The sequence below is a fragment of the Buceros rhinoceros genome, unplaced genomic scaffold, assembly GCF_000710305.1.
Source record: "Buceros rhinoceros silvestris isolate BGI_N320 unplaced genomic scaffold, ASM71030v1 scaffold23849, whole genome shotgun sequence".
Lineage (NCBI taxonomy): Eukaryota > Metazoa > Chordata > Aves > Bucerotiformes > Bucerotidae > Buceros > Buceros rhinoceros.
Window position 1 is genome coordinate 4,666 of NW_010430064.1, and position 12,349 is coordinate 17,014.

The 12,349-nt window shown below is 40.4% G+C and overlaps 1 protein-coding gene across 1 annotated transcript; it reads right to left on the reverse strand.

Moving 5' to 3' along the window:
* Window positions 1-2,890: 2,890 nt before the first annotated feature.
* LOC104499398 (monocarboxylate transporter 10-like) lies at window positions 2,891-7,544 on the reverse strand. Its single transcript, XM_010142898.1, has 3 exons — window positions 7,401-7,544; window positions 4,562-4,790; window positions 2,891-3,417 (listed from the first exon to the last, which is right to left on the reverse strand). The coding sequence occupies exons 1-3, from the start codon at window positions 7,542-7,544 to the stop codon at window positions 3,182-3,184; spliced, it is 609 nt and encodes a 202-aa protein (XP_010141200.1). The 3' UTR covers window positions 2,891-3,181.
* Between the last annotated feature and the right edge of the window lie 4,805 nt (window positions 7,545-12,349).

Genomic DNA, 12,349 nt, shown 5'->3' on the forward strand with positions numbered 1-12,349 from the left:
TGGGGAAGCAATGACTATGAAACAGACTCCGAACTGCTCTTGAGGGGTAGGTGTCTGACAGAGCTAAGGGTTTTCTTGAACTAAGCGAGTATTTTAACTGTAGAATCTGCCCCCAACAAGATTAAATATGTCATTAATCAGTCTGTCAAATTTTATTACAGAATTTACCCCATCAAATGGGACTCCTCTGTGCTTTTCGCTCCTACTCTTCAGAACAGTAACCATTTCTACGCTATTCAATGATTTTTTCCATAAACATAGTAAATAGTTGCTATTTGTGTTGGGGGTTTTGGGGTTTGGTTTGCTTCTTTCAAAGGGAGATGGCTAACCTCCTCCTGAGGCCTCAGGGCATGCAGAATCCCGCATCTCTAAGTAACACTCTCCGTGGTGAGGCAGCCTCCCTGCGAGCAACCTGAACTTCAACCGCATCTTACCAAGCTTTAGGGCACAATCTTATGGCCAATGAAGAGCATTTTCTATTGGACATTTCCACCACAGATACGAGCTAACAGTACAGACGCTAACAGAATTCTCAGGCATTAATTAACTTGCTTTTTTTTTTTTTTTTTACTTTTTCTGAAAGGTCGTTTTTGTCTGAAGCCTTTCTAATGTTAGCATTGCCGTAAAACAAGCACTGCCATCGGAAATAGCTTCAGTGTTCCAGCACCGTCACCCCAGCACAGCTTCCTCACTCCAAACCCTGTTTCCCTCTCAGCTGATGTCCCATTCACGGGCTGTTTTAAGCAATCACTCCTAAATCATCCTCTCATCTTTCCCTCTTCCTGGAGTCTCTGGGTTTTTTTGAAACATTGCTGTCCTTCCTATTTGTGAGCGTAATTTGTATTTTTGGGTACTCAGATGTGAGATTTTGGATTTTTATGTACAGATACATTTTTAAAGGGTACGGCAGTAAGTAATCCACGCTACTGTTATACAATATCCATACTATTTCTAAAACTTAATTGTTTTACACTCTCTCCCAGATAATTTATATAGGTACAGAGCAGCAAGTGAGGAAGATGCCATGATTACATCAAGATGCCTGGTCACAATGATTTCCAGTTGCATCAGTGCTAAAAAGCAGCCTTGGTTGTGTTAGGAACTCAACGCTAAAACACGTGAAACGTAAGCTCTGTGACAACAGATACTGATTTTTCCGTAGGAGCGCAGCAGGAAACAAGAGGCTTTTACCACACTTACTCAACACCCTTTGCATTGCCACAGTAGAAGGTAATAGGAAATAACACACTCTACACAAATACTCCAGGCAAGAACAGCATAGGCTGGGAACATCATTTTTGTAATGAAGGCAGCAGCGTGTAGTCATTGTAATTAACAACAGTGTGAATGTTATAATGGAAGTTTTAACGACATTCTGTACTTAGGAGGCACGGAAGCACAAATCCCAGTGAACCTAAAGGGACCTCTGTTTTACAGACTGGTTTGGGGTTTTTTCTTCCACCTCTGAGTCCCTTCCATACATCTCTAACAGTAAAATTCAGTTTTTAAACCTCGCTTATGTAAAGCAGGGATGGAAATTCTGCAATATAAAAAAGGTAGAGCTTTGGTCTCCATGAGCAGGATGTGTGTTTGTATTTAAAGGACAGGTGTAAACAATATGCAATAGCAATGCTAACACAGTGTTCTGTATCACCAGTGTACCTGGGCTTTCCTCGCCGTTTACTACAGCTCTGGAGGAAGAAAAATAAAGAGACAAGGCAGTAGAGGTTATAATTTTAAATAAAGCATTGTGCCTCCAGGGTTTAGGTGAAGAACAGGTATCATCACCAATTAAGAAAATGCACTTAAATGGGCATTTTGTCTTCGGATCACATTTAGTTTACTCTTTACTATTACACTTCTAAACAACAAAACAAAAATCATTGGTATCAAATGGACCTGAAATAGCAATGGAGTATTCCACTGCACTGCTGGATCCACATCCACCAATAAACCATGTACTTGGAAGTGTTTGGTGAGAAACTGAGAAGCAGTGTTCGCAGAGCGTTATGCTTTCAAATGTTTTTCAGATAGAGAGGTTTTCAGAAATATCTGCTGGACAAACAGCACTTAATACCCAAGAATACATAAATAATAGGGCCATGTTTAGTAAGCTGAGCAAGATATAGGACAAAGACATTTCTTTATATTTGAATAAAACATGGAGCTATATCCTACATGCAGCTGAACACAGCTGTGAATACCTGTAGTAAACCTGTATGTTCTTAGTGCAAAAATCCGTTGAACGTCATTTTAATAGCTCATGTGTATTCCACATTAAAAACAGCCTCTTATTGCACTTTGAATGTGTCCTTTAAAGCTGTCTTGTTTAAGAACAAAAGAACCAAACAAGTACAAAGAATAACTTGAAATTTAGTCTAGCTCACAATCTTATCAGCTATGCTGAGGTTTAGCTGAAAAAAAATATACACACATATATTAATAGCATTGCCTTCACCAAATTAAAAAAAAAAAATCTATCACTCAGCAGCTTTACTTCCGAGAGTTTGCACTCAGAGCTTAGCTGGTATATATTCGAAACCTGTGCCCATCAAAAATGTCATCCTTAATGCTCTTTGCTTGGGCTACTGTGAAAAGGTGAATGTAAGAACACGTGAGCGTTTAAGCAAACTGATCAGGCTGGGGTATCCAGAGCAAATAAAACATGTTTGACAATTTAGCTTTCTAATGCAGAATGATTTCAGCAAGAGTTCAGGGAATCAAAAAGATGCATATTCATGATAGAGAATTGTAAGAGACTGTAAAGTAGCATGAGAACCTTCAGAAAACACATCAGCCATAAGAGCTACTACATTTTCCAGTATAAACACCCACGGGTGTGCCTGCATTGGACGGACCAGAAGAGTTAGTGAAGAATCCTTCACGCTTTCACACTTCCAGAAATAGGTTCTGATGAATTAGAAAAATAATTCTTTCACACACAGAATTACTACACACGTACACACTAATGTTATAAAACTTCAAATACTTTGAAAACGTGGCTTGAAATCAAACTCAACGACTCATCAAGAAAAACTTTAATGGTATAAAAGATTCTTATAGCAGTCTTGCAATCTGAGCAATAGTTCGAGATTTCTTCAGTTATCATAAAGGATCTTGGGCCAAAAGTACAATTCTAGCTTCCGTGGAAGAAGGTTGGGCTGGTACAGAAAAGAAAGCATCAAAAACCCGATTCCATTTCTTTGACTGGCTTTTCTGTAGCGTCTGACACCAAAGTGCTTTCGTTTTCCAGCATTTTCTCAGTAGTTTCTCCATCAACAGGTTTTGCTCTTTCCTTTAACTTCTGCCGCTCGTGGACCCAGGGGATAAAACATAATATAGCTCCGCCAATAAGGGGAGGGACTCCGGCCAGGTAGAATGCTACATCATAGGTGCCCAGGTGATCGCGCAGCAAACCTGGGAAGACAGGAAGTTACCTCTGATAAGTAACAGGGCCCCAGGAATCTAGAAAACACATGTCTTTTCTTTGGATTTGGAAACTTGAGAGCAGGCACAGATCACCACGACCGCTAATCTAGGTGTATATATAGGTAGAAAGGTATTCCAGAGCTGATCTAAAGGTTCCAAGCAACAAAGAACCCGGTGTGTCACCAGCCGACCACTCAGTTACCACCCATCATTAAAAACATGTACCATATTTCCTATTTGAAAGTTGATCATTTCAGCTTCTCTGGCACTTGAACCTTGCAGAGACTTGGACAAATTCTTCCTCTTTTGGTAACAGCTGCCCTGGATCAAGGTCTCTTGATCTGACTCTAGATACACGGCATATTGCATTCTGGTGAGCATCTCATTACAAGGAATGTTTTGCAGCAACTCACTGTAACTGCTCTCTCAAAACTCCTCCCATTTATCAGATTCTGTGTAACTGTGTACAGTTAGTAACTGTGACTGTGTATCCAGACCAAGAAGCACCTAGCCGATGTTGTTCTAGCTTTAAAATCGTGTTCTTTATAATGCTGCACAGTTCAGTTACATCTTACTAAGTATCTTCCAGTAGCATTCACAAGACCTTAGGGACTTTAAAGTATGATCTAAAATCATCAGCAGTAAGGAGTAGAGCTTCAGCTATTTCCATGTCCCCAGTTTTCATCTTCAGAATCTTCTGAAGAACAGTCTTACCAGAAAGAATGAAAAAAACCACAGTGTTCCTACTTATAAGAAGCAATTAAAGTGACTGGAGTTTTTATCCTCAGAATGGTTTTTGCATGAGCAGATTTTAGAGTCCAATTAATTTTCAGATTCTAATTCGGACTCCTTCAGTAGTACCATCAACATACGTGCCTGTGACCTCAACAGCATGGAAAATGTTGAGTCCTCATATCCAACTAGAAACCTGTCTTTGAGGAAGGTGTTACAGCTGCATAACTTTGAGTACAGTAAATTAATAACCCATGAGCAGCAGCTACACTCACCACCTATTCTGGAGCATGTACTAAGAAAACTTCCAATGTAAGTGCACACCATATGATGTAGGAACAGAAAGAAGTCACGCAACCATGGAAATACATTTGCAGCTACAGACCGCATCTATACTCACCTGCAACGGGTGGACCAACTGTCATAGGTATTGACATGAGTCCTAGAAGAAATCCTATGGCTTGGGAGACGTCCTGAGCGCCCACAAGCTCAAAGGCAATAGGAGCCATAATGCAAATGAAGCACCCATCAAACAGGCCCATGAAGAGACAGACAGCAATGAGACTGCCGAAGACGTGGCACAGTGGAATCATCATAGACATCAGGCCAATGAAGAAGAATGAGGCCACCTAAACACGACCAAGGGAAAAATATAAAAACAGTCCATCCAATCAGCAAATACTAAGGGAACAGATGGGCTTTCTGGCACTTGTAGGGTATTAATTGTCTGCCTGTACTTACTATAAAATAAATCTGAGCAGTCTCCCTCAGAAGTTACATACCAAGATAAATCAAACATAAAACTGTCATGACATGCAAAGAAATTCCACTACCCATTTCACAAGTTTTCAAAATGCAGTTGAAAGCAGCTAACCTGCAGTAAGGTCATTTTTGGTGCACCAACAGTTTTTGAGAATTTACTCTGCTCTTTTCAAAGGAAAGCCACAGCCACGAAAATACCAAAAGTTTAATATAGCTCAAACACTGTCATTGGAGTCCTCACTGGTATAACTTAAGTAAAAATATCAGTATTGTGAGTGATTACTTCAGGGTGCTTATATTCAGATGTGGCATGTGAAAGTCTCATTTCGATTTTCCACGTGAAGGTATCTTGCTGTATCCCTGCAACCATTCATACTTACAAAGATTCTATATTATAATCTTAGATTATTATTTGTTTGTTGTAAATTAAAGGAATATAACTCCATCTTGCAGCAAAATGAAGCACAATTAAAAATAAAAGGGTAATAGTTTTACTTGTGCACCTTCCATACACCAGAATAGGAAACCAAGGTCCCACCTAAATGCATAAACACATTTTCCAAGCAAGACGCATGCATTATGCATTGGTCACTTGTAGACTGCTACAGAAAAACAAGATCACTTAACTGCCAGTCACAGGGGGTTTTGATGAATAAGTGACATCAAATCAGTTACTTCAGTAGGAAAAATCTTTAATCAGACAGCTAGAAGAAACAATTTTCAGGATAGAACAACGATTCTTAGGTAACCTACTCTATTTAGCATACCAAAGAAAAACTGCTGGGAAGCATCTGAAGTACGGTACAGAAATAGAAACACCGGTGAACTGGGCTTCTTACAGGAGACTAAAGATAGAGCTAAAGAAATTCTCAGTTCTGTGTACTCTGATACAGAAAACACAAATATTATTTGAGGTGAGTTTACATCTAAGTAGTCACGTGGTTCTCTAGACAAACTCTAAGCAAGATATTGTTCACCAGATTAATTATCATTATTATGGTCAGAGCAGCACTAAAACCGGACTCACTAAACTTTGTATCCAGAAGAGACAGAATGCATAATGCCATTACTAAAGATCGAATTCACAAAGCAAAACCCAGCAAAACAGCTCCACAAGACAGCAGGCAGGAACAGAGAGGTGAAGGCTGAACCTGCTGGGTAACGCTCTTGTTAAGTTGTTCAGTTATGAGACTGAACAGCAATGTTCTAAGAAGAGATTTCACCTGCATTAGTCAAAATTAATGCTTCAATAATTTTTGCATGAGATTGGGTGATCGGATGAACTGTTGGACAATCCAGAATGATATTTCAGGTGAACCTTCCCTCAAAAATGCTGATTTCAAACAGGAGCCCTGAAGGTGCTGGGCCATGGCTTAGCAGAAGTTAGTATCTCTCTGGCTGAAAACTAGGGGAAACCAACAGTCCTCAGTAGCATCCTAGGTCATGCCCTAAACAAAAACGCATGGGTTTCAGTTCTAGCTATTCAACGAAAGGAAGAAAAAAGGCTTTACCACAAATCTGGCATTTGTGCTTTGTAAATGGAAATCACGTGTAAGATCTCAGTGCTGCCTTTTCATTTTTTTATCTTAATATTGACACTTCCTGAAAGCGTAACAATAGGTATTAAACCCACGCAAATGAATGAGAGACAGTCCCAGTCTCTTACCATCAGGGAATCTAAATTTATGTAGCTATGGCAACAACGACTCCCTCTTTAGAAAGGTGTTTCCTTCTCGAGGATTTGTCTGTTCACTCACGTAGTACAGATAACAGCCATTAGATGTCCCCCTTGTTACTCGGTCTACAACAACATCCAGGGGCTTATAACATCCAGGTCATCAACTAAAGTTTTCCAAAAAACCTAATTTCTCCCAAAAAATCGTTTGTAAGGGTGGAGGGGAAAAAGAGTCCATCCTCCTTCACCCACAAGCTTCAGCGTTTCTGGAAGCTCTGACTCTGCAAGTGACCCCCCTCCTTCCTCAGAATCTCCTCAGCGAAGCACCTCTCGTACTCCCATGGCTTTATCAGTGTGCACTATGCACAGAACATACTTGACACCCAATTCTCACCTATCAAAGATCAGGAAGAGAGATCTAAAGTCCTTACGGGAAGGACACACGAAACAAAGTGAATCTTTCTGCAACCATTATGAAATCATGGGATAGAACAGTGAAAGCAGAATATAGAGAATCTAGGTTCTCACTCACACACTAGTGATCAGTAATTTATTTCTTTCCCAGCTGAAAACAGCCAGCAGGTAACAGACAAGCTTCCTCAGCATTAAAAAGAGGAAAAAAACCCCCTGATATTCATGAACTTTGCACCAAAGGCTCCTAGTATCAAACCCTGTACACTGAGTTTTGAAATTCCTTGATTTTGAATCTTCAGTCAGTTAATTCTGCTTACTTAACAGTACCTGCAGCCAAAGCCGTCAGAATATTGTTTATGGATTCCTTCAGAATGCTGTGGAGACATACCTGTAAATACACCTTTTTTGCACCAGGGATATAATCTGCAACTCTGCCAAAGATCAATCTGCCAACTCCTGAAGTAATGCCCAGACACAGCAGAAGCACTTCTTCTGGCACGCTGTCACCAAATCTGTCTTTTACATGCTTCATCTGTTTAAAAAAGAGGGTGGAGAAAATAAACTGGCTTTAGAATTAAAGAGAAGATAAATCTCAGAAAACTTGAGTTAAATCAATGTAATATGCAAATCTGTGGCTCTGTTTGCAGCCACAAATATAGCTACAAAGGGTCAGCTAACTTACTCTGCTTTTACAGATTTTAGAGTAAGTTTTGCACTGGCTTATCAGCATTAACTGCAATACAATAAAAGCGATCTGAAATATGTTACTGCTTTACTCACAATTGAGGAAGTTAATTCAAGGAAACAGAAAGGCTGCAACTAACACCATAAAACTGAAGACAACCTGTAAGCGTTCTCCCCAACCACATTTAGGTCACTAGTGACAGATTTAACGTAACACAGAACCCACAAGGGCTGTCTAGAGCTGGTTGCTTCAGGGCCAGGGCATGCTCTCGGGTCTGCAGGCACCCAGTGATCACTGAGTGTCACCGCAGGACTGTTCTGTGCAGTAAGACAGAGACACATGCTATGTGACATAGCTCAGGGCAGGAGCAGGACACAGAGGGCAGAGAGCTGGAGGCCAGACAGTGCCCATAGGAGGGGCCCTCCAGGCTGCCTCATCCCCACAGCCACGCTCACCCACAGGCATCCACAGGCAAGGAGGAAGAGGAGCGAGAACCACCTGTAGTGCCACACACAACAGCAACACTTCCCGGAGAGGGTGCAGCTAGAGCAGCCATGAGTAGGGTAGACTGGAAGAACAATCTATCAGCCACTTCAACCTAAAGAACCAAAGCAACTGACCCACAGTCCTGACACTAGGCCATCAGCTTTGATCAGCATCCATAATTCTAACCTTTCAGGTCACGTTATTAAAAAAAAATCCTTCAAGCCAGGTTTGTGATTTGTTGGGGGGTTTGGGGAGGGTGTCGTTTGTTTGTTTTCTGGTTCCACAGCATTTTTTCTTTGATTGTGGGTTTATGGTTGGGGTGGTTTTGGTTTTTTAAATCCATCATGAAAAAAGAAATTACCTATAAGGAAGATTTTTTGCGCAATCACTTGGAACACGCTTGGCAATACCAGATATGCCAAAGTGGGCATTAGAAGATGTAGAAATTGTTTGTGTGATCCTGCCATCTCTTTACTCGTAACTGCTTCCAGACAAGAAACTGTAAAGACTCAGAGGTGTGAAGAGACAAACGGAAGAAACGGATTTTAAGTAAAGATGTAGCAAAAACATTTGAGGGACAAGGTGACCAGAGGCGGACAGACCTGGGTAACAAAAGCTGCGCACCAATTTTTGTAATTAATGCGGATTATGTGATATCACTTCAAACTAGAGATAGAGCACCTTAATTTCCTATCTATAAAATAGAAAAGTTCAGTTTTAGTAAACAGTCCTAGAGCAAAATAGTCATGATTTTCCTGGCCAGAGTGTTCATATACAAGCACAGCCTTTTTCCCCCCCACCCACAACGTAAAACAGGATTTGCTGAGTGATGACAATTTTAAGTATAAAATCAGTTGGGGTTTTGTTTAAATGTCACAGAAAGTCTAATCTAATATCAATTTGTCCCAACATAATTGATCTTGTCAGAAAGGATATAAAGAATAAGGGTTAGTGGTTTGGTTTTGTTTTTAAAGAATAACTTGAAGACAGATGCTTGCTCTTTCTATTTTTAAGGGATTTTTTTCTTCACTTTGTAAGACACATTTGGGAACAGAATGATGAAACTTTTCATCTGGAGTATATAAACACAAGTGATAAGTTGTTCTATTTATTCCCTTTCTGTCAAAGGTGAGAAGAAAAGCTGACGGTTTTCCCAGCCCTACCTTTATGTGCCTGTCAACACCTGCTGGCTCAGCCAGTGACAGAAGCCAAGGTATTCTCTGCCGTTCTTGCCACCTGTTCCACTTCCCCATTTCTGCAGCCTCTAGCTTGTTTAATTAGCAGACCTGATTCATCCACACCCCAGAGGCTTTGCAAGAGGCAAGATAAAGCTCTACATCTAGATAACTATTAACCCTGCACCTGCAACTGAGTAACTGAATGTCTCAAGAGCAGCACTCTCCACTGGGAAGGGCCGTACTCTGAGATCACTGGGGGAAAATACTGCATTCATCAGCTCCTTCAGCAAGAAAATAACCCCCTTGAAGGTTTTTCAGACCCAAAAAAGGTGCACAAAACCCTGAAGAGCCTGGTTTGATCTCAGAGCCGACCATCTGATCCTTACCAGCATAATTCACTCTTCAGTGATACAGTCACTAAATACGCTGGAACAGCAATGTTAGCTGGATATCTGAAAACTCAGCGATTCAGGATGAATTCAGTACTCCTAAGTGCTAACTCATAGATTTCAAAACATTTCCTGTAACTGTAGGTTAAATACATTTATTTACTGTTGATGAAATAGCTTTTTTTAGCTGATAGAACTGCTCAGAAACCCCACAATGGGCAATTCAGCATGACACACATTAACGTTCTCGCCACTGCAGAACTACACAGGCCATGACTGTACAACTCTTCAGGCATCATCTGCAGCAGTTGAACAAGGAGCCAGGCACACAGCAGACACAAAGGCCAAAGCATTTCCCTGCAGGTTTTGCCTGTTCTCAGTGACACAGCTAGCTGTTCGTTCAGAGCTGGGTGCACGCTGTAATGCAGTCTGATTTTTCCAAACGTAGGAAAGTCTGTAAGTTTGCCTGAGCCAGCCAATACAAGATTTTCCAAACCAGCACAGCTTCTTTCCTATTACTATAAATAACTTCTCTTTGTGCATTCCGATTTTCCAAGTCAAGACCTAGACAGAGGACAATATAACTGAATGCATCCCTGGCACCAGCATTTTACCTCATACCCTTGCTCTCCATCAGGGTAATCCATGCAAACACAGATCTTACCGCCCGAATTCTCATTACTGCGAGGATGAGACTAGAAGAAAGATCAGCTACTTGGTAGTGGCGGGAATGCTTTCAGATATCCTGTCTTGGCTAACACCTCTCCAACCAACCAAGACCCCGATTTTGCCAAGATCTTCCATTCACTGCACACACATTTCAGCTACATTCATGCACTGAAACAAAGATAGAGCAATCTGAGCACAGGTCTAGTTCAGTTTTCCGAACACAATGAACCCGAATCTGAAAGAAGGGGTCATGAACTAGTTACAAATAATTCTTTCTCTATCAACTGCTTTCCTCCTGCATATATTCCATTTGGGGAATTTCCAATCACTTAAAGCTTTAGCAGGCCAAATGCAATGCAGTATTTCTCACCAAAAGCAGTGGCCAACAGCAGTATAACCACCTAGAAACATCTGAGCACGTAAACCCCAGCATTTTCTTCAGGTCATGATGTCTGACACCATCCTTACACTGGTTCTGGATGAAAAAAGGAAACGTTTACAGAGTACAAAATAACTCTAATTGTATAATGTATGAGATTTAGTCATCAAATCTAGGCCTGGGAATACTTCCATAATCTCTTGATTCAATTATTACAGCTATGGCCTTCAAAAACCCATTCAGTATTATTAGAAGACATGATGGCCTTATCATTCCATCACTCAGGTTTTGTTTCACAGTTTGTCGTTTTTATTTCCCGAAACTGTAGTCTTTTGCCTTTTTCGCACTTAAACTAAGCGCCTGTCCACGTAAGGATATTAGCAACTGACACATCACAAATGGACGTAGATGGATGCAGAAAAATTATATTGGTGCTCATCATCAAGACCACAATCAGATCTCTGACATTTCACAAAACTAAAAGCTTTGGTTTTTTTCACACCCGTCTCCTGAGAACAGAACAGCTTTACTGACAGTGTACAGATCTTTCTGTACTGTTAGTACCATCACACAGCAGCCTTCTTCCAATGAAGAAAGAAGCCAACTCCCTTCTCTCCTTCAGAGAAAAACAAACTACTGCTTTGATAAAGATATACCAAGAATTCTGCAGTGAACTGTCCTGAGAGATGGCAAGTTTTAAGGTGTGCTGAAAAACAAAGGCATAAGGTAACTCTGGACAAACCGCTCTATTCTCTACAGTAAGGACTCACTGCAAAAACGAGGGTGGGTGGGCAGGAAGTCAGATAAAAACTTGGTTGCCAGAACTGTATGATACTAGGCACAGGGAAGATCATTTGATGCAAATACATTTCTGGTCCAAAGTCCAAAGAAGCTTTTACCGATGAGCCGAAAACTAGCCAACAAACCAGCAACTCCCAAACATCTACTGAAATGATGTTCTTTACGTTAAGAGACAAGAAATAGCATTACTAATACCTAATGCAGACCCATTTTTCAGGGATTGCCATCATCCAGATACGGATACAATAGCATTTTTTAGAAATTGTCTTCACATGACAGAAATATCCCTATATATATATCAAGATAATTCCTGTTTGCATTCTTGCCACAACAGTTGATACTTTGTCTATCTCTGTTCAATTTAATTTACATAATGAATAAGATGACAATTAAAGAAACAGGGTGATTATTACATGGCAATCGTGAATTTTGCTATTATTCCATTAAGTAAAGCAGATTGAACAGAATAATCCACACATTGTGAAGATTCAGAACAAGTATAATCTGAATTTCTTCACCAGAACTGAACAGTTAACAGGTTAACGGTTACCATTAACTATTAGGTTAAAAAAGGTTAAGAATTCAGATTCAATTCAGAAAAACTCAGGACAATTACAAAGTTAAAATTGTTGCTTCGCTCCCCCCTCCTCCCACCCCCAGAACTAGAATAGCTAGTTCTGAGGAAATCTGCCCTAAATCATAATAATTTTAAAAAACCTCAGAGCTGCTAGTGTTATCTTTAAGAGCATG